The sequence below is a fragment of the Leiobunum rupestre genome, chromosome 8, assembly GCF_980474605.1.
Source record: "Leiobunum rupestre chromosome 8, qqLeiRupe1.1.hap1, whole genome shotgun sequence".
Taxonomy (NCBI): domain Eukaryota; kingdom Metazoa; phylum Arthropoda; class Arachnida; order Opiliones; family Sclerosomatidae; genus Leiobunum; species Leiobunum rupestre.
In genome coordinates, this window is record NC_143391.1 from 19,923,386 (window position 1) to 19,944,952 (window position 21,567).

The following is a 21,567-nucleotide window of genomic DNA, read 5'->3' on the forward strand; positions in this document are numbered from 1 at the left end:
AAATAACCGCTAACTTCTATTACACCTGGTGAGAGAAACGTGTAATTTGTTAGTGCACTATAAATATATATTAAACGGAAATAACCCGCGCAAACCTCAAACTTTAGAAACTCGAGAAATATTTGTTGTCAAGGTTAAAGCTGCTATTCTTCTCGTAAGAATTTCGGATTTTCTAGCGCGTACAAACACTATAGAGTGTTGTCGTCTGAAACATTTAGATATTAAGAAATATTGCAGAAATATACAGTTCTTAGCTAATAATTATATATTTCTTTTATTCATTTTATTATGGTTATCTCTTGTTACATATAATAAGGTTGTATTTAAAAATATTTTCTTTGCTAGGCTGTTTGGGCTAGAGAAGTTGGATGTGGAGGTGTGATGGCCTTTAGTCTGAATACGGACGATTGGGAAGGAAAATGCGATGGAAAAAATAAATTCCCCATACATAGAGCCATCTGGCGGGCTCTTAAAAAAGGATATTAAATTAATTATAAATTACGTCGTTTTTAATATTTGTAAATAGGTAACTTATTCGAACTTCATTCATTTAGAAAGCCATTGTGTCTTTTGAGTATCATAATAAAATATAAAGTACATTAAATTATTTATCAAAATAGTTGTACAAATAATTCAATTGCAAATTAACTTCAAAAATACTTTTTGCGATTCTAATCCAATTACAAGATAATGTAAAAAAATTGTTTTTGGCCTTTTGGAATTTCTCGTTTTTAATAAAAATAGTTCTTGGCCCCATTGAATTTATCATATTTAACAAAAATTGTTTTGTTATTGAGAGTAGAATCGCAGCCAGTATAACTATGAAGGAATAACCCATAGTATACAAATCTAGAATTGAACAATATTTATGAGTATAAAATATATTTTTCATAACTGGAAGCTATCAAAATTAGATAATACTACAATTAAGTAAATAAACCACCAGACACCATTAGCGTTGTTCCTGTAAGATACGAGCTTCTGTCTGAAGCCAAATAAGCACAGGCTTCAGCTACCTCCTCAGGTTTTCCAAACCGACCCAGAGGTATTTGTTTAAGAAGGAGACCCTTCAGTTTTGCAGGAACAGTCTCAACCATTGGTGTATCAATGAAGCCGGGCATTACGATGTTACACCGTATACCAAATTTTCCCAATTCTTTTGATGCCGACTTAGTAAGGCTCTCCACACCCGCTTTACTTGCAGCATAATTACACTGACCCATATTACCTATTTTTCCAGATATGCTGGATATATTGATAATTGATGCATTAGTCAGGTTTTCTATATTAAAAAAACAAAATATATTAATCAAAAATTATTATAATTTAAATATTGATGGAAGGATATTTAAATACACACAACCTGTCTATTTTAGAAATTGATTTGACTCAATTTAAGCTGTTAAGCTACCATATATTTTTTTATCTGAAAGTGGCTGTTTATAACAAATCTCACCCCTACGGCTACTAAAAAAGAATATCGCAAAAAAAAGTTCCCAATAATTTTGGTAAATGAATTTCTACTAAGAGTAAATCTGTGTTGGATTTTCGATGATAAATATTGTTAAATTTAAAATTTTATCCATCACAAGGTGTGATAATGTTATCACCGGAAGATATAACTTTCAAAATAAAAATAAACTAATAAAGATATAAATTTATGTCACATTGGTTTAGATTTTTATACCACCACATGTATCGCATTTACCCACAGTTTGGAGATGTGTACTCAAAACCAAAATTAAATTCATTAATTTATATTTTATAGTGAGATGGACTAAAGTGCCCATGTAAGGGCATTAAATTTAAATATTTAAATTTTTATTTTACAAGTAATTTAAAGTCACGGCCCTTCCAAAAATATTTTTTTCATAATTACCTATATTAACCTTAAAAATTATGATATTCTTCTGACTCATATGTACCTTGTATCATAAATTTGCTAGCAATCTGTGTCATTAAAAATGTACCCTTCAGATTGACCCTTATCACATCATCAAATTGGGATTCAGTCATTTCAACCATGAAACTATCACTTGTAATTCCGGCACAATTTACGACTACATCTGGTATTTTACTGTGTTCTTTTTTAATTGATTCAAATAAGTTTGTAACAGAATCAGATTTTGACACATCTACCTCATGACAGGAGTATTTTAAACCTAAAGAAAAGTAATGATAATAATGTGATCTTGGATTAATAATAGTCCTATTATTAATCCAAGATGTGATAGTTATTAGGAATTGTAAGCCTTGGTTAGAGGAAAACGTAGGAACTTACCCGGCGCAAGGATTTTAAACGTATCTTTACACGATGCAACATTTATATCTGCTAAAGCTATATTTGACCCTTCTTTAGAAAATAAGACAGCTACGGCTTTACCAATTCCAGAACCAGCACCAGTAATTACAGCAAAACGACCAGCTAATAACTGACTCATGGTGGCCATTCCATTAACTACACGCTATGACCCGAGCCTCCGAGGTATGACCATGACCTTTGAACAGCGTTGCCAGATCCTCCCTTCAAAAATCTGAAATTATCGTATCTAGGCCAAAAAAATATTGATTTTCCTAGAAAATTATCACACATTTCGTTTTGGCGCTAAATTTGAATTCATACACAAATGCGTTGAATTTAGATGATTTTTTGGAAAGCACTACAGCAGTTTTATTTCAAGGAAATAAACAAAATGCCTATTGTCATTATTAACTGAACTTAATACGTTTAAAAATGTATAAAAAAAAATGCGGTAACAGCTAGGAGTAATAAACTCACACTCAATTACGCAGCACGTTCGACAGAAAATGTAAATAATTCATTTTTAAGTAGATGTTATATAAATTAATAATAAAATTTAAATCGTTCGTAGTAGCGGATCCAAGGAGGATTATTATCCTCCTTGGCGGAACCACTCTACGGCCTCTCATTGGCTGAAGGTTCAAGGCGAACTGGCGTCAAGCTCGGCCGTAGGCGGCAGCATTCTAGTTACCTATGAGATTTCTATGGGACAAACAAAGTCCCCTAGGAGGGGTTTTACAATCATGGTGTCTGTCTGTCTGTGTGTGTGCTGCGAACGCGTTACCGGGGCAAAGTCGAAAAACCGTTTTTGCAGTTTAAAGGGCAACGCAAGCTCTGTGGCAAAATAAAGAAAAAGTAACGTGCTTTTTAACCCCCTACACCCCCCTCAGTACTGGCGAGACCACGCAGAGTTTACCGTAAATTTCGCACTTTGCATACATATTCACACAAATGCCAGCTCACTTGCGTTGCCCTTTAAAGGGTGGCAATTTTTGGCAAAACCACCGTCTGACGGTGAGCGTTAACGGATGAATTTGCGGTTGGGTTGTGTCCGTTTTTTTTCTATAACGTTCACCGTCGCGACGGTTTCAACTCAGTTTCAACTCAATTACGCAGCACGTTCGACAGAAAATGTAAATAATTCATTTTTAAGTAGATGTTATATAAATTAATAATAAAATTTAAATCGTTCGTAGGTCTTTTAAAAATCTAAAAAATATCGTACGTTGAGGCAGAATTATCGATATAATGGTACCATATCGTACGCCATGAAAATTATAGTACGCCCTATAAATTTCGATGGAATTATCGTACGCTTTAAAGGGGTCGACAAAAGCGAACTATTTCACGATTTGTTTTTACCTCCCCGAGGGGACAAACCATAGAAATCTCATAGGTAACTAGAATGCTGCCGTGTAACTGGCAAATGGGCCAAACGCCGTGGCAGACGATAGCCAGATCTCAGCCAATCAGAGCTCAAAGAGTGGTTCTGCCAAGAATTTAATGTCACCAGAGAGAATGACGTCACCTATCTCCCGCTATAGTAGCGGATCCAAGGAGGATTATTATCCTCCTTGGCGGAACCACTCTACGGCCTCTCATTGGCTGAAGGTTCAAGGCGAACTGGCGTCAAGCTCGGCCGTAGTTACCTATGAGATTTCTATGGGACAAACAAAGTCCCCTAAGAGGGGTTTTACAATCATGGTGTCTGTCTGTCTGTGTGTGTGCTGCGAACGCGTTACCGGGGCAAAGTCGAAAAACCGTTTTTGCAGTTTAAAGGGTGGCAATTTTTGGCAAAACCACCGTCTGACGGTGAGCGTTAACGGATGAATTTGCGGTTGGGTTGTGTCCGTTTTTTTTTCTATAACGTTCACCGTCGCGACGGTTTCAACTCAGTTTTATTGGAAAGGTTGTTATTGTAATGTTTATGTGTAGTGTGGGAATGTTGAGTTTGTGTTATGGTGGTTGTGGGTGATGAGTTTGTTTGTATGTATGGGTGTTTTCTCTCCAACTTTTTATTGACTTTTGGGACGGACCGAGTACTCAACGTCCAAATGGCAGGGTTTCCACCAATTGTTCTCGGTATTCGTCTTAGTATCAAATTGCGATTACTTCGAGCGGGGTTAGAACCTCCTGTATGACAGGCAGATGTTCTACCACAGAGCCACCGATACGTGTTACGCTTCATTGAAAATTATAAACTCAGCTTAGCGGAAGAGTATATTAATACTTTTTACCTCTCCGAGGGGACAAAGTCCCCTAGGAGGGGTTATACAACGACCGTGTCTGTCTGTGGGTCTGTGGGTGGGTCTGTGGGTTCGTCTGTGGGTGGGTCTGTGTGTGGGTCTGTGGGTGGGTGTGTCTGTCTGTCAGGACTGCGAACGCGTTCGCATTTTCGGTGCAAAGTGTAATCACTGCGTACGCAGTTTCTCAAAGGGTTGGCAAAACCACCGTGCGACGGTGAGCGTTAACGGATGCATTTGCGGTTTGGTTTGGATGGTGTTTTTTCGCTCACCGTCGTGACGGTTTAGTGTATTACGTTTTTGTAATGTTTATGCGTAGGTTGTGAGTGTTGAATTTGTTGTGTTTGTGTTCTGATGGATGTGCATGTTGAGTCTGTTGTGTTTATATGGGCGTTTTCTCTCCAACTTCTTCTTAATGACTTTGGGACGGACCGAGTGCTGAGTGTAATGCTACCTCTCAACGTTCAATGGCAGGGTTTCCACCAGTTGTACACGGTATTCGTCTTAGTATCAATTTGCGATCGCATCGGGCGGGATTTGAACCCGAGACCTCCTGATTGACAGGCGGACGTTCTACCACAGAACCACCGACACTTGTTACGCCTTATTGAAAATTAGACCTTCAGCTTTATCGGAAGCGTATTTAATAGAGTACGAAATTTTGGTTTAATTGAAATAGAATTGAAATTGAAATTATTGCATCGAAGAAATTCTAATTTAGCGATTTCTCATTTGATTAAAAACAAATGCGTCACCCAGGTTTCGAACCCGGGCCGTTCAGTTAGGCAGTCGAGCGCTCTACCACAGAACCAACGATAACTTCAAGCTACACTGCAAATAAGACACTCATTGTAAGCATTATAGTTAACAAAGTCCTGAATTTTTTTACGAATGAAATTGTGAAGGCCTAATGTGGTTTTTTTACGAAAAAATTATAAAGACTTAATCTTGTTTAATATAATAAGTTGCTTTATTTCAATTTGGTACTTTTGTTTAGTGTTTTTTTAATGAATGGAGTTTAAGATTGTTTCTTCTATTATTTGACGTTTTATTTTTGCGGTTGTATATTTGTTTTATCTTTTATTCTTTTAAAATTATTTACTTCTTCCGCAAAATGGTTCATTTTTTGGAGGAACCTTTTTACTTATTTTTTGTGTATTAATGTTTTGAGAACCTTTACGTTTGGGAAAGGATAATTTTTGACGGAACCTTCAAAGTGTATACGTCGCATTTTCAAAAAATTTAATGGTCAAATCTTGTTTTAGCGCAGTCAGCAGATAAGATAAAGGGTAGAACCCGTTAGTTTTTTGTAATTTATTTAGTTTTTTTCAGTCGTATATTCTTATCTATTAGGTTTAGCGTATTGGTTTTCAAGCTTAATAATTCATTTATTAACAACATATCGAGTTGGTCTGGTTTTCAACTCGGTCGTAATTTATTTTAAACGTTTTCTCGGCTGATTAAGATGTTTAATGCAGTTCATCAATTGGGTTCGTTTGTGTTTATTTATAAAGAACCCTAACTATTCCCTCTACGGTCATTTATTGATATACGTTTAGTCAAGTGGCTTTCTGTGCTTTGTGAATGGTAAGTTTTTCGCTTCTTGTTAATAAGTTTTTTGTTGGTGTGGATATTTGGATATCTACGATTCCTAATGCAGTCATTGATATCCTGGGTGTGCGAGTCATTATATGATATGGGAAATTGGACGGTTTTGGTCTTTTTCATGCGGTATGTGTCACAACGTCAACAGGTTCCGACAGTCTACGAGTCGTCCACTACCAGATATCTACGGTATCTTGATCGGGCGATAGTTGAAATAAAATGAGCGTTAACTATGCGGCAAGTATTTCGTAAGCGACAAAAATACAAATACCCTCTGTAGATATTTCTTTCATTAAAATTGGCTTCGTATTATTTTTAACTGCTAAACTTGTACCGTAAATAGGGTTAAAGTCAATTGTGCATTGTTTTAGTACGTCTAACTCACTGTTGTAACTACTTAATTTATAATATTCTGAATAAATTAATCTCGGTTGTTTCGTCTCAATTATTTTAATTCAAATTAAAATTTTATACCGGGCGGGATTGAACCGGGATTACGTTATTAGTAAATAACTCTGAATTGGGGAGATATATCTTTAAGGGTCTACTCGAGAAATTATTACCACTAGGGACAATGCTTCCGAGGAGAGGTATATTTTGGCTTGCCAACTTGTTAAAGTCTACATTTTTTACGTATGAAATTTTAAAGGTCAAATATTGTTTTAGCGCAGTCAGCAGAGATAAGATGGTTAAAGGGTAGAACCGGTGGGTGGTCCACTTAGTTAGTTTTTTGTTATTTATTTACGGGTTTTCTTATCGACTTAGATATAGTTGTATTAATGTGGTGGCGTTGGTTTAACGTTTATTGATATAGGAGATATCGTTTAGTCAAGTGGCTTTCTGTGCTTTGTTTATGGTAAGGTTTTTGCTTCTTGTTTTGTTTTGCTTACTTAACTCGTAACTTCGTAATTTATTTTACGTGTTTTCTTATCGGCTTTAAATGTGTGATACATTTTCATTAATGTGGTTACGTTGGTTTTATTTAGTTTGAGGCAAATTCTTCAGAGGAGAGGTAGATTTTGGCAAGCTAGCCAACTTGTTTTGTGCATGCATCCACCCGAGCGAGCGGGAATTTTAAAAGATCAAAAACAATTGTCTCTTGGGTTTCTGTCGATCTCGTCTGCCTATGAAGTAGAAATAACAATTTCCTCGCCCAACTGGTCGGTGTGTCGGATGTTCGGAGCTTCGAATCAGCTGTGAGAAAATAGGCCTACTTTAGAGTCTAGACTCTAAACTCTGACCTCGCCCGGGTTTGGGTTTGACCTTGACTGCAGATTTTAGGCTAAAAATATGTTTCGGATATAAAATACAGTAGTGAGGGTAGAGGAAAGAGTAGGAAAATTTATAGTGTATTAATCAGCTTTCTAATTGGTTTCAACGGATTCTAGATTTTCAATAGTATCAGGTACGGTAGTCGACAACTATCGTACATCGCATTTGAGCCCTAAATATCGTACAAATACGATAGTTATCGTATGGCTGACAACGCTGCTTTGAAGTGGCGTCTGCTAAGAAATTCGATCGTACTTTTGGCGGGAGTTTTCCATTTGATTACTTGAGATTCGCTCCGAGTTCGTTTTTGACGTATTGATCTCACTTCGATTGAGAGCGAAATGGATCATGTATCAATGATTCGAGCGATTTTATTCTCGATGTAAAAACTAAAACGCGAAAACTTTCTCTAAATGCGATCTCGATCCTTTGAAATGTCGAAATCGATAGATCGGTTTCTTGCGGTCTCAAAGCATCCGAGAGCAATAAATGGAACCTTCGAAAATTAATCAGAGCAGATTCGAGCACACAAATGGAACATGAAAGGTTGATCGCGGCGGTCTTGAGCGCTCATATCAAACGCGTTTACTGATTAATTAATTGATTAATAACTAAATATAGAGGCAGCTCCGCTCTTCTGCTCTCAATTATTTGAAAGTTACCGCTCATTCTGACTCCTAACGCTCCGACCCTCTCTAAAATGAGCGAAGCGAGCCCATCACTGAATTTATCCATCACTATCCCCAATTCGGCTTTTTGCCCCCTTTTCATCATGGACATTTCTACCTTTTCGCGTGTTTTGCCATTCATATCATTGTAGTCTATAAATGGTTCTTATTAATTATACTTACAAGGAGACGACCCGAGGTGTTACACACCGATTTTGTTCAAACTCGGGGGATTGGTAGACCTTCATGTAACTTGAAAAATCCGAAAGGGAATTTATTCAATGGGCAACGGTTTTGCCATCGCAACGAAAAATGATTTCGACAACATAAAATGGAAATTTTTCCTATTTAAGCCAAATCGGTTCATTTTCACCCATTTGGTTCAAATTGATCAAAATGGGATCAATTTTGATTTTATTCGTCAATTTTTAACAATTTTTTTAATATTTTGGTATTTTAAAATTTTTTCAATTTTTAAAAATTTTCACATGGGGACCCTTGGAATAGGTCTAAATCCCATATTATTTTTAATGGGAAAATTTCCATATTATGTTGTCAAAAACATTTTTGGTTGCCATGCCAAAACGGTTGCTTATGGAGACATTTCCCTTTAGGATTTTTCAATTTACATGAAGGTCTACCAATCCCCCGAGTTTGAACCAAATCGGTGTGTAACACCTCGGGTCCTCTCCTTGTTAGTAGCTAGTTGGGTTAATCGTATAATTCTCACAATTCGCAAATTTAAGAAAATTAGAATGAATTTAAAAATTAAAACACTAAAAATAATGCTTCAAGAGTATATTTTGGAAAGAAGATAGAAAATAGTTTAATACACGTGTCTTGGTTTTAATTAAAGCCTAATTTTTCCGCTTCCACTACCTGTTGGTGGGTTTCCTCGTTCATATAAACTTGTTGAGGTTAAAGGTTATAATAAGTGTAGGGAGCTGGTTGTGGTACGCGTGGCACGAAGGGCTTTCCAGCACCCTCCCACGCAGTATAACCCGGCTACCTGAATTAATGGCATTAAAAGTAGCTAGATGACTTGGGTATTAGCCTAGCTGATTATTAGTTAGCTTATTTGTTTCAGAATAAAGTAGCTAAATAACGACCATACAACGTAGGCTGTTTATGATTTTTCGAGGTTGGTGGGCCAGTTTAACTACTAACGTGATTTTCCCTGTTTCCCGTATGAACACACACTTTTTAGCCAGGACCGTGAGTCTCTTAAGAATTCTTGGTTCATGATAATATCTCCATGCCTTTTTTTTGTTAGGTCTTGCTTGCTTAGTTTAGTTTCACCAAGAATGTATTTATTTATTTTCAGGGAGAATGAATATGTTTAGATTATTTTTAGCGTTTCTCTAATTCCACCCGTTGTGCCCCCCGTTATGCTCCTCCGCTTTAATAAAATCAAATAATACTGCAATCTCATTGGTTCTTAAAAATTACGTTTTTCGACGCGATTAACGCTGCAGCGAGGACGCAAAAAATAAGACCGCCTCCTTTTTCTCCCCCCCCCCTTAGCGTGAGGGGGTTAGGGCCTCAACGTGTCCGTCGATCGTCTCGACATATTCATTCTCCCTGAGAATAAATAAATACATTCTTGGTTTCACCTAGGAGGCTAGGAGCTACAAAAACAGCACCCCACACAAGGAGAACGCAATCCGTCAAAATTCAGGCATTTACTGCGTACAGTTTTCATTGGTTAGACACTTTAGCGCCTGCTGCCGTTGGAAGGGGAAAATTCGGAAATTGTCTTCCCCCCGCCCATAAAACGTTCAATTTAAAGGTTCGTCCAATGAAATTTGTACACAACACCTCTTTAGCGTGTTTAAAGGTTAGCTGCGTTCTCCTTTTGTTTGTTACTCCTAGGTTTCACAAGCTGTCATCTTCCCCCTAATTTGTTTCTATTAATGGCCATTATATGACCACCGGATTTGTTTTTCACTGCTTGACTTTGGATACCCTCTGGGTATTACTGGTTTGCGGTTTTAATAAGCTAAAATCCATTTTGATGTAAGACATGCGCAGAGAAAAAAAAATGACGTCAGATTAGGCTTTCCCTTTGTTTTGAAACGTGTAACATCCTATAAAACGTTTTTTGCGTCTCCGCAACCTTAATACACTAACATTTTGATTTTGGTCGCTAATATATAACAACCAATCCGAGGTAAATACAAAAATTGAGGAAAAGCAACGTAACTTCATAAATATTTATTAAAAAAAATTATATAAAACGCCGTAAAACCAGAAGTAAATGAAACAAAGTTATTGAAATCTTTCCAAAAGGCTGGGAAGCATTTTTTTTATTGTGATAAGCTAGTTAAATTAAATCTAGAGGTTTGCAGCTGTAGACCTATTACCAGAAGTCTATAATATTGTTTCATAAGTTTATCACTTTGGGGAATATTTTACTGAGAGCTAGTAACGAAGTGACGTCATCACAAGAAGAAAATCTCCCCCTAGCGAGGCGCGGTCAAAGGCTACGTGTGACGCCATCAATTAAAAAAGAGCCGCTGGGGAGTGTAGGGTATAGAAAAACTTTGACTTCGACAGTCTTGTAGCCCGCAAATTCCTCAGTGGCTAAAAGGCTCCATTTTGTAAATTTTGCGTTCAAATAATATTCATTTACTTCTCGTAAACTATGAAGTAGAATCAGTGTGACGTCACGCAACGTCAGCCATACTTTTTTGAATTATTTCCATGGAGAAAAAACCCCGCCTAAAATGGCAGCCATGGCCAAAGCTACGAAGTGATATTACTCTATAATGTCTATAGAGTGTTGTCGTCTGAAACCGTGCGACGTCAACATTGTAATTTGCCTATTGATAAAAAAACGGTAACTGTCATGGCGGCCACTATTAACACTATACAGCTGTGACGTTACAAGTTTTCAAAATCGTATCAGACGACAACACTCTATACAAAACTTTCGAGACTATAGTAAGTAGTGTCACGTCCCTATAGTGTTTAGTTGTAAATCATGAATAGAACTAGATTGATTTCCGCGAATCAAGCTTACGAGGTCTCCCGACGAAAGTCTTTCTTTCAAGTACTTCCTAAAAATAGATAAAATAACGGAAATCGAAACTAAAAACGCGGCACTGATACTGTACCCGTCGGGAATGTTTTTAAAAATGAATGTCTGGAAGAGAAAGATGAGTATGACGCGACTGGCGAATCTGGTCACCGACACGGTCCCGGCCTCTTCGTAGCGGAGAGCGAAAGTGAAACACAGTTGACCCCCGAAACTGAAAACGCCCAGAACTAGCACGAGCGCGCTCCCCCAGCCGCACCTGGGAATGGAGAATCGCCAACCGGAGAAAAAATTGATGGCCAACATTTCGAGGACGGCGATCCACGAAAAGTTGAAGAGGATAACGGAGACGTGGACGTTACTTAGTTTGCGGACGAACACCATCGCGCACGCGCCCAAAAACGCCGACAGAAACGCGAAGACGAATCCCAACCAATAGTTCGAGTTGGCAAACTTCGCCGTCGACCCTACATTTATGTTAAAGCGGGAACAAATTATTATACAACTTCGTTTTCTACGAAATCTTTAAAAAACAATACCCGTTGCTATGATCAAGGGAAGTCTGACCAGCATACTGAGACCGAGAACGGTGAGTATTATCGATATTATGTGAATGAAATCGCAAGATTCCTTTAAATAAATTCTCGCCAACAGAGTGACGAAAATTGGCGTCGTGGAGATGATGACGGACGCTTCGGCGATGGGCATCATCTTCGTGGCGCAGTAGGAAAGATAGAGAGAGACGCCTCCCAACGCGCCTCTCAGGCCTAAAGCTATCCTTTGCCCTGGACAAACAGCAGTGTTAGAAATACGATTCGGATTCTATAAAGGGAACTGTACTCACCGGGAATCCCCGTGGGGTTTTCTCGACTGTGGACGAGGTACGGCAGACTTAGGAAAAGAAGCATTAGGAATCGAAAGAGTGCCAATTCGGAAGCGTTCATGTTGCCCACGTGTTTGACGATTACGGAATTGAGAGACATTTGAAAGCTGCCCAAGAGGGTCAAAGCGATGCCCGCGTAGAGTGTGCGACAATTGACACTTTTCTTGACGTCTTCCTTTTTCTCGCGAGCATTTCGAGGGTGAGAATTGTGATCGGAATCGGACGAATCGAAACTTCGATCGGCCACTCGGTCCAGAGCCTCTCGGGGAGAGAGGTATTGAACGGAGCTCGTAGGTGTCCTACGCCTTTTAGTAACCGAGTCCATCGCCTCCACGGTCACCTAGGGATTATAATAGATAACGTTCGTGTCAATTGGCGCTGTTTAAAATGTAAATGCGGGTAATCTATTTGATTAGTCGTCCGTATCCCCCATACACCGAAATTAGAATACCTGCAGCGCCGATAGTAAAATGTAAAAAGACAACTGAAAAACGCGCCATGCTGGTCTCGCGACGCGCCAGAGCCTTCTCGAATTCCAGTCCTTTATCAGTAACTTCATCGGGCTATATTTCGAAATGAAGAGACGATCAAAGGTGGGCCTACCCTGTCAGTGGCGCGGTTCGCGCAAGGGCGCGATTCAAACTGAAGATTGATTCCCGGAAAATTAAATTAACTATAAAAAACCCGTTCTTCTTCTATTATATTTGACGCGCGCTTTGCCTCAGTTCTCAATGTTTTAAATCATTTAAACGAGGAAAAGTTTGTTCAACTGGTTATTACACCATCTCGTGCAAGAACCCTTTTCGCGACCAATTGTCAGAAATTAAGAAAAATACCTAAACTCTTACGAGTGGACCTTTCGCGTTACAAACTTACAGGATGATGTTTAAATATTGACGTTAGACCAATCTGGTCCGACCAATAGACAATACACGGTAGTTGGGATTTAAACACTTACGCTAAAACGCTTAGGGACGGTTCTTCCAAAATATTATTTGTTTTCCAGAAAATAATACCTTTTAACGCTGTACGTTAGTTGTTTTAAACGCACTAAAAATTGTAGGCGCATATTTAACAGCAGCGACTTTAATAATAACAACGTGCCGAAGAAGATCGGGAAATACTAAAATATAATATTTAAAAGACAAAGGCGATTGTTGAAGAATCGCGTTATGTTTTACAGCTCCGCAAATACTTTCTGTTCGAGTGTTTTTTGGCGAATGTATTCATCTGCTTCCTTCGTCGCTGAGGCGCACCATGCGGAACCGCGCAATAAAAAAATGATTATAGCGCTGTAAGTGGGCGGGGATTCTTTCGGGAAATCGAGAGACAGTGACTTATTCAGGCAGAGCGCGAATAACGTCACAACGTTAACATTCCTCAACAAGTTGCGGAAAAAAAACATTTAGGGTTTACCCTTGCGATGCCGGAAACGTTTCGACAATAACTATATTGTTAATTATAATATAAAGGAAGTCACCTTATTTTCAATTTGACTTGATACTGCGTGTATGTCGATCATCGTCTCCATGGTGAGGCAACTATTAAAACTATTTCACAAAGTCCATAAAAATTTTATTACGAATAAAGAATATTCATGCACGTCTAATGTCACGGTCACACTAGAGCTTAAAACCAAGTTTAAGTAGGTTTGAATTCCAGTTTTGGCAATGAAAACTGTTTTGAAGCGAGAATATGAACTCGGCCTAAGTGTCGTAAGTATTAAAATTATTTCTTAGCGTAGGTTCTGGATGATGGATAGCGCGTTATATGATTTAGTTTGGCTCTAAGCCAGACGTTCCTCAGGCAACCCGTACTGTTTGCCGAAAACACACACGTTGATACGTTGATATACGTTAAAATATTTGAATGAAACTCGATTACTGGCTGCCTTAATGATTGTTTCGTATTCAGATTATCTGACGATCTTAATTTTTAGGTCGAGTCCACTTACAATGTTAGATTTTCTCTCAAAATCGAGGCTGTTGGTCTGACTTCTCCGAGCACTCGGCTGGAAGCGAGTACGCCGCGTGAATGCGTATGTGTTTGATGTGTTATTTTCAGGGCTAACAAATCTGGTAATCAGCACTCTACAAACATATGGCGAGGGAAAGTGTTCGAAAATCGTATACATTTACATTTTACACTTATGGCGCAAAATGTAAAAATGTAGTTAATCCGTTCAACTTTGAAAAACGATCTGCGACTGTGTTCGCTGATATTAGTAAAACCAAAACTCCAAGCGTCAAATCAAATCAACTCAAATATATTTATTCTTGGAATTGTTAATGATTACATTTCAGTGGAAGTATGGCTACGTCAACTTGGAGACTCGTAAGCCTCTTCAATGCGGCCTTCCTCAATGTCGTCTGACGCTGACGTAATGATCTAGATGTAGTTAATCCGTTGATAGCGCGCGAGTCATTGGCAGAGTCTCCGCGTTTGTGAATCCTTTTCTCGATAAAGTAGGTCAGAATGGCGAGAATGTTTCCCCAAGAGTAAACTATGATGATACCGGCGAAATCCGAGAAGTTTAAAACTGTCGCACCATCTTCGGGGATAATTTGCATACAAAGTTCGTACTTGTCGCTGTTTGTCTTAATGTCTTGGTCGATTATGCCACTCTCCACCATTTGGTTGGAGCTAAGCAGCGATAAAATAGCGCCCTTTAATATTAACCAATCAAGATCACTAGTGGGACGCCGAGGGGCTAACCACTGTCAGATGGCCTGTACACTGATTACGCGTACCCAACACCGATAAAGGTACATACTCTAAAGATTACGCGTAATCTCATTGATACAGTCAAACGTACGGGCTTGTACACTGATTACGCGAAGTGACTAGCCCCTCGTGGGACGCTTACCATATACTGAGTAATTTCACCACCGAACTGGTGAGTTGGACATTGATGGCGACGGACATGGGTTTAACAAAGGACTTTAGCTCGGTGACGTGAAATCCGCAGCTCCATTTCTTATTGACCCTTTCGGACAGGAGGGCCATAACCGTCGTCTTTTCCGTGATGGCTGCGAACTTGGTGTTCGTCAGGATGAGATCCATTTGCTCTTTCGTTTGGAAAACTTTTGTCGGGACGAGAGAGACTGAAGGAGTCTTTCGCACTCTCCACCAGAGATACCTGGCAGCTTCCGACTTACTATTCTGTAAATGATATACCACTTCAATTAGTCACGGACGACAATCTACTGAACATCTGCACAAACCTCGAACATGGACTCGGCGCTAGTTCCAGATTCAAGGAGGGGTATGACGTTTGGAAACTTTGCAAAGTCTTCGAGGCTGCTGATGAAATCCTCCGGTTTAATGACGATGAGATAGGAAAGGAGCTTCCCGGAGAAAGCCCAACCCAGTAATGAAGAGCCAAACATGGAGATAGCCAGTATAAGGCTATGACTCGTAAAAGCGCGTTTGGGCAATGCCAAAGCTGAAAATTAATCGAATAGGTATGAACCTGAAGTAAATATATAAAGTGTCTCTATCTCTAAAGTTAAGGCTTACATCTGCTCATTAAAATAGCCCAAATTTGAGTGAAAGATCTGCCGATTATATAGATGGCAGTGACTCGCCGCTTCTTCATTTGAAGCATTCGGTTAACGAGTATACAAAAGCAAAAACAAGCTGAGACGTAGACGAAGATGGAGATCCAAACCTTTATCTCAAAAACTTTGACAAAAGGAAATAGAGCCGCGTCTTCTTGCTGGGAGCCCACAAGGATAGAGACGAAGTCGTGATAAATCGGATTGGTGAAGTACACGACTTCGGCTCTTTCATTGGTCATCGTAAACGGACCTACGGCCAGATCTACCTCCTGTTAAAGAACGCGTTTAGTTACTATCTATTCTAACAATAAAACCGTTTTGATAAAAGAAGACAGTTTTAGCGACCCATGAAAATGTATAACCGCAAATGTCTACACCAACTTCACTGATTTTCCTAGCTTCCGATCTTGAAGATCTAGGTGTTACAATTGAAATAGCAAACGAAACTTATTCGAAATATTTTTCTTATAGATGTGTTTCGTTCAAAAAGCTACTTTTTAAACGATATTTTGACCAAGATTTGACCAGCGAAAGACCAGACGTCCGCGGCTTATTACTCACGTTTCGGTGAACCATTCCGATCATGCCGTTGTATGAACCGTTGGGAATCTTCTTACCCCAACTTCCATCAGCCGGTTCCGAAAATAGAAACCTAATGATAAGAATGATTAAAACAACACTTGTTGACACCGTCTGAGGCGTTCAATAAAGTTTGGGCTTTGTTTGTTACAAATTACGTAATCGAGGTGTGAAAATTGATCAATTTTATATTTATAAAGATAAGATAGCGTGCAAAAGCAAAGATGAATAACAAGTAGCCTTTTCGATACACGCAATTTGGAAAAGTCATTTGGTCTAGAGAAAATGACGAATTCCGTGAAATGTTAAATTTAATTTTTATGGAAATTCCTATTTATTTTGAGGTTTAAATAAGACAATGACCCTTCCTAAATTGATTATTACGCTTTATTTATCTACAAATATGTATTTTAATGAAATACAACCTGTTTCCATCACCGAAATTATACGTTTGATTTATACCGCATGCAATATTCAGGGCCGGCGCTAGCAATTTTGGGCCCCAGGTAAGCGTTTTCAGGGCCCGGCCCACCCCGCAAATTGTTTTACTCGAAAATTTTAGTTAGGCACCCGGCTGGTGGGCCCCTTTCGGAGGCCTGGGCCCGGGGTACCTTTGCCCCGCTTACACCCCTAACTCCAGCCCTGTGCAATAAGTGTTAAAGTAACTGAATTAAGTGCGTAAAAACCTAAGCAACATCCAAAATACTAAACTAAAATCCACCAATATCATAAAATCCTTAAAAATATTTTGACAGTGGTAATAATTTTCCATCGAAAACAATGAAATAAAGATTTTTACTTGACTGCCAAATTTTTTGAAAAGTGGTTGAGTAGCGCAGCCATCGGACCCACCAGTTTTATTAGCTCTCCAGATGCACTTCGATTAAAATCTATCCATGGCAGCCACTACAAAAACACGTTGAACCAAACAAATCGTTAATTTTAATCCGGTATATAACGTATACAACCAAAGAATCATTAGTAATTAAACTTGCACCTTAGCTATCGCGACGTTCAATGTTTTGTTAAAAATACCGCTGGAATTGACTTCGAATCTTGACATTTCACTTTGGAAAACCACATTTAAAACCCAACGAAATAACACTATAGAGCTTCGGAATTTAGTGTTTAGGGAACGTACCTGACGTAGCTACGTGCTTTCTCTAAAAAGGAGCTCTTAGTTTAATTAAGTTTCAGCCGATCTATATTTCGAATTAATCTTTCACGTAATCTCTATTTTAGCTAGCATCAACATTTATGAGAAATATATAAAATATTTAGCAGATTTATTTCATGTTTAACTTTGAATCCTTTACTAAAAAAGAAAAGTGGTCTTCACTGGTTGGCGTTTGGAGATATTTGAAGAGACAATGCTTGGGGAAAAATCGATTAGGCGCGCGAGTTGTCTTCGTGTCGTTCCTTGGTGTTTGACGCGGTTTTTAGTAACTTTATCAGTGCTATGAGAACAGCGTAGTACATATTTTAGTCGATTCCGCCGCTTTCCGCGTCTTAAATTATTAAAAGATCATGAGAACGGTTATTAGTGTGGGAAGATGAACATCGGCCTTTCTTCCCAGTTGAGTCACCCTGACAGTCTTTTAAGATTGGTGTCAATGGGCTTAAGTGTGTTTAAATGAAAGAAGATGTCATTTTTATTTTCCATTATGAAAATGCTTATGAAATTAATGTTATGGCTAAAATGATGGGCTCAAAACTCCCGCTGTTTTATTTGCGACAATTGTGCTACCATCTAGTGGCCGAAGTGGTCAGCCGTCTACTGCTTTAATCTTGAGGAATTTTTAGGGTCACTTATTAAGATATCATATACGTTAGAAAATGACAAATAATCCTTTCGGCCGACAAGAATATTTAAAAAAGTATTTAAGTGGCTCTTCAATTAAATCAAAAAAAAAGAAAATTAATCCAAAGTAAGTACTGTGAGACTGAGTGGTCTATTTTTGAGTTAGGGTTAAATTGTTTTTTTTTGTCGTCTTCTCTTTAAGGTCAAGAGTTATTGATGATGATATCGATCTAAAGGATATAGGTACCGAACCTGCCAAAAGTGACGAAGAATCTGAAGATGAAGCCCCAATTATTGCATCAATTATTGATGAAAGACCATTTCACGTGAGAGCTAAAGATGGTTATGTGACTACTCAATGGAAAACACTAGGTGCGACTGCTAAGACTTCATAAATAATGAACTAGCAAACAAATGATGTTTATTATGATATTTAACACAAATAGGCCCAGATGATAAAGAAATAGTAGATGAAAGACCGAGTGGGAAAGCTACTGAAAATGGAAGAAAGAGACACGATTCTGATAGCGATGTCTCTTTGGACCGAGGAAAGGAAAGACGGCATGATTCATCTAGCAATTTATCTCCACCGAGACCCTCTTCTGTGAATAAGGATAAAACAAAGAAAGGTAGTTCATCCAGTGATATATCTCCGCCAAGGAACTCCAATTTTAAATCCACTAAAAATAATTGTAAAGAACTGATATCTTCAGTGAAAAAAGACACTGGAAAATTAAGGCACGATTCTGATAGTGACATTTCACCTCCCAGAAAATCTTCCGTTAATAATGAAAGTGGTAGTAATAATCGCAAACCTTCGTTTAAAAAGCAGAAAAACTATAGAAATGATGATTCGGACAGTGATCTGTCTCTACCGAGACCCTCAACTAAACGAGATTCTGACAATGATTTATCCCCACCGCGTAATAAAACAAGAGATATTTCCAGATCAGGAAAAAGAAAAAGACATGACTCGGATAGTGATATTTCTCCTCCAAGAAATAATAGAAGGTCTACGAATAGAAAGGCCAGTCAATCACCGGAATTAAACAATATTAGGAAAAAAGGTAACATCAACTGATGAAATGTTTTGGAACATAAATTAGCAATCTTTTATCTTTACCATAAGAAACCCTGTCTGGCTTAAAAGCTGGCTTACAAGATGCGAGAGCCTTAAGAAAGGAGCTTGTGGCAGCCAAAAAACGAGAAGAGGAAGTGATGAAAAAGGTTTGTATTTTAATACCAAATGTATATTTTTCAATTTAAACCTAACTTTGACTATTTAAAGATTGGAGATGATGTCTCTGGGAAAGGAGCGGAGACAATATTTAGGGAAAAGAATACAGGAAGGCGGCGCAACTTAAAAGAAGAGAAAAGACTGCAACGAATTGAAAATGAAGAAAAAGCCAAATATGATGAGAAATACATGGAATGGGGCAAAGGGTAATTAGGATAACTTAGTGGATTATGTTGATAAATAAACATATTTTCCCCAATTAGAATAAAACAAGTTGAAGAGAGACATAACCGTTTAGGTGAGGATCTGTATGAAATGTCAAAACCATTAGCGCGCTATGCAGATGATGAAGATTTGGAAAAGTTACTCAAAGAACAAGAGAGAGAAGGCGATCCAATGCTCAAGTTTATTAAAAAAAAGAAAGAAAAAGAAATTGATTCTGATAAAGGTATCGTATAATACTTTATTAGACTATTTTAACATTATTAGAAGTAATAATAATAAAAGATTTTATTTTGCAGTTCTTCCAAAGTACAAGGGTCCCCCGCCTCCGCCGAATCGATTTGGCATTCCTCCTGGTTACAGATGGGATGGAGTTGATAGATCCAATGATTTTGAAAAGAAAGTGTTTGAACGGCAATCAAACAAAATTGCTATGGAGGAAGAAGCTTATAAATGGAGTGTGGAGAATATGTAGATTTTGATATTTTTAGTTAATAAAATATCAGAAATTTGTAATTTTGGCTTGTTTCTGATTGTATAGAATTTATTTTGCACAAAGGAAATTATTGCATAGTGAATACTAATTATTTAGGTATTTCAAAATTGTGAACATAATTTTAGCAAAAGCTGGCACCCCTGTAAGTTAACCCCTAGGTAGACCCTGATTTTTCGCTACGAACCTTGGACCCTGATGCCTGTGGATCTTCTCCTCTGATATGATTTTGAAAACTTGCAACGTCACAGCTATAGTGTTAATAGTGGCCGCCATGACAGTTACCGTTTTTTATCAATAGGCAAATTACATTGGTGACGTTGTGAGTTTCGAATTGAAAGCACTTTTATAGAAATTGTTAATAAGGGTAAATAAATATACCTTGTGTGCATGTAGTCGAAAAGGTTTCGATTATAATCAGTAAAAATGCATAGTAAATAATAAAAATTATTTTAAAATTAAATTTTATATTTGCGATACTTGTTTGTGGATTCAAGGTAGCAAATTATTGATTGTTGGATACTAAGATACAGATTTCTAACAGGCAATAGATGTTTCCATAAACTACCCGTCAAAGTCAAAAATAAAGTTTGTGGCACTTTGTGCTACCGCGACACAATGTTGTCAATTTTTGGTCAAAGTTCTGGTAGCATCGTTCGGTAAGAGGGCAAAACAGTTGAAAAGGTTTTTATGGAAATAAGTATTTTAGGTTCCGATTCAATAGTTCTGCGAAGACATGCAATTAATTAATAGCTTTGCTTGGCGACAATTCGAGTGGCGTTGTATGGATTGGTATTGTTTTTTTTTATTGTCTTCCCAACCGTACCAAAATCCTGGATACGGTACGCTCCATAGATGAATAATCGTCATTCCCCTCACCGCCGAGGGGAATTTACCGTCCATGGTTGAGAAAATGCCTACGTGTTACAACATGGACAATTTCCCAAAAAAATGCTCTAAAAATTGCCATGGAGAAAGAGTGACAGACACAGCACTAAGCGCCATCTATTTTTATTACAATATAAAACATTTACGTTTAGATTGAAACTGTAGAAAAGAATACTTATTGCTCAAAAAATAGGCACTAATAGTATAATAATTTTTGAAAAGTACTTACATTTTTATATTTTATTTCTTTTTAAAGTATAAAAGTGAAGGATAAACTTAGGTAAAATATTAAAAATTAAGAAATAAATAGGTTACAGTGTGTAGTTGAGTATTGGGTAACCAGATCAAGAAACGTTTTTCATCATAGATTCGGTAAAAAGGGTATCTGCCTGCTCATATGGTACACCGTAGTATAACTATGGTGCAGAATCGCAATCAAGAGATTCTGGATACATAATTTTTAAAAGCTGAGGCTGTTGGTAGTCGTTTGCTCTGACGCCTCGCTCATTAAAAACTAAAGAAAATACATAATCTGAAATAGTATGTTAAAATTATATTATTGCATTTAAATATTATACTGCTTATAGAAATAATCTTGATTACTATGTTCAAATTCATCTCAAAAAAATATTTTGAGCGTGTTGGTAAACAAAAAAAATATATATCATAAAATTTGCGACCATCGAGATCATTCATTTATTTTTGAGGAGGTTGCCTTGGCCCAGTGTTTACAGAATAGTGAGAGCCCCCCACCACATATGCCAAAAAAATGTGGTT

General features: G+C 37.8%; 4 protein-coding genes and 1 non-coding gene across 10 annotated transcripts in view; 3 read left to right on the forward strand and 2 right to left on the reverse strand.

Moving 5' to 3' along the window:
• Positions 1-593, forward strand: part of LOC149932675 (acidic mammalian chitinase-like) — a 44,727-nt gene extending 44,134 nt beyond the window's left edge. For both annotated transcript variants that reach the window (XM_090155947.1, XM_090155946.1), the window contains one exon: positions 346-593. In XM_090155947.1, coding sequence (XP_090012073.1) covers positions 346-486 — 141 coding nt within the window. In that variant the 3' untranslated portion in view covers positions 487-593. The remainder of the gene's footprint in view (positions 1-345) is intronic.
• Positions 434-2,488, reverse strand: LOC149932676 ((3R)-3-hydroxyacyl-CoA dehydrogenase-like). The gene is made up of 3 exons (XM_090155948.1): positions 2,282-2,488; positions 1,926-2,162; positions 434-1,282 (listed from the first exon to the last, which is right to left on the reverse strand). Exons 1-3 carry the CDS (start codon positions 2,448-2,450, stop codon positions 927-929), a joined length of 762 nt encoding a protein of 253 aa, XP_090012074.1. The 5' UTR covers positions 2,451-2,488; the 3' UTR covers positions 434-926.
• Positions 2,489-10,997: 8,509 nt separating this feature from the next.
• Positions 10,998-13,595, reverse strand: LOC149932677 (solute carrier family 35 member G1-like). 4 transcript variants are annotated; one of them, XM_090155518.1, is made up of 4 exons: positions 13,491-13,595; positions 11,972-12,350; positions 11,667-11,912; positions 10,998-11,594 (listed from the first exon to the last, which is right to left on the reverse strand). In XM_090155518.1, the coding sequence occupies exons 1-4, from the start codon at positions 13,539-13,541 to the stop codon at positions 11,044-11,046; spliced, it is 1,227 nt and encodes a 408-aa protein (XP_090011644.1). In that variant the 5' UTR covers positions 13,542-13,595; the 3' UTR covers positions 10,998-11,043. The 4 variants fall into 4 exon arrangements, with proteins under 4 accessions (XP_090011644.1, XP_090011646.1, XP_090011645.1 ...); XM_090155520.1 differs by lacking the exon at positions 13,491-13,595 and adding an exon at positions 13,027-13,052; XM_090155519.1 differs by lacking the exon at positions 13,491-13,595 and adding an exon at positions 12,969-13,042.
• Positions 13,596-17,421: 3,826 nt separating this feature from the next.
• On the forward strand, positions 17,422-19,925 carry LOC149932678 (uncharacterized). 2 transcript variants are annotated; one of them, XM_090155515.1, is made up of 8 exons: positions 17,422-18,077; positions 18,153-18,322; positions 18,397-18,579; positions 18,664-19,017; positions 19,080-19,177; positions 19,239-19,393; positions 19,451-19,635; positions 19,709-19,925. In XM_090155515.1, the coding sequence occupies exons 1-8, from the start codon at positions 17,986-17,988 to the stop codon at positions 19,882-19,884; spliced, it is 1,413 nt and encodes a 470-aa protein (XP_090011641.1). In that variant the 5' UTR covers positions 17,422-17,985; the 3' UTR covers positions 19,885-19,925. The 2 variants fall into 2 exon arrangements, with proteins under 2 accessions (XP_090011641.1, XP_090011640.1); XM_090155514.1 differs by having other exon boundaries at positions 18,397-19,017.
• A 1,239-nt stretch (positions 19,926-21,164) lies between these two features.
• LOC149932679 (U11 spliceosomal RNA) lies at positions 21,165-21,293 on the forward strand. Its single transcript, XR_016473527.1, has one exon. It is a non-coding gene; the product is annotated as a U11 spliceosomal RNA (small nuclear RNA).
• Positions 21,294-21,567: the final 274 nt, after the last annotated feature.

Bases quoted from the DNA above. Each gene is read 5' to 3' on its own strand.
- LOC149932678 (XM_090155514.1), top strand. From the start codon at position 17,986: ATGACAAATAATCCTTTCGGCCGACAAGAATATTTAAAAAAGTATTTA. The intron at 18,078-18,152 runs GTAAGTACTGTG...CTTCTCTTTAAG, and splicing joins AAAAAGAAAATTAATCCAAA to GTCAAGAGTTATTGATGATG. The intron at 19,636-19,708 runs GTATCGTATAAT...TTTATTTTGCAG, and splicing joins AGAAATTGATTCTGATAAAG to TTCTTCCAAAGTACAAGGGT.
- LOC149932677 (XM_090155517.1), bottom strand. From the start codon at position 12,569: ATGAAGTTACTGATAAAGGACTGGAATTCGAGAAGGCTCTGGCGCGTC. The intron at 11,913-11,971 runs GTGAGTACAGTT...CTGTTTGTCCAG, and splicing joins AAACCCCACGGGGATTCCCG to GGCAAAGGATAGCTTTAGGC. The intron at 11,595-11,666 runs GTATTGTTTTTT...ACATAAATGTAG, and splicing joins TCCCTTGATCATAGCAACGG to GGTCGACGGCGAAGTTTGCC.
- LOC149932676 (XM_090155948.1), bottom strand. From the start codon at position 2,450: ATGGCCACCATGAGTCAGTTATTAGCTGGTCGTTTTGCTGTAATTACT. The intron at 2,163-2,281 runs GTAAGTTCCTAC...ACTTTTCTTTAG, and splicing joins GTTTAAAATCCTTGCGCCGG to GTTTAAAATACTCCTGTCAT. The intron at 1,283-1,925 runs GTACATATGAGT...TTTTTAATATAG, and splicing joins TAGCAAATTTATGATACAAG to AAAACCTGACTAATGCATCA.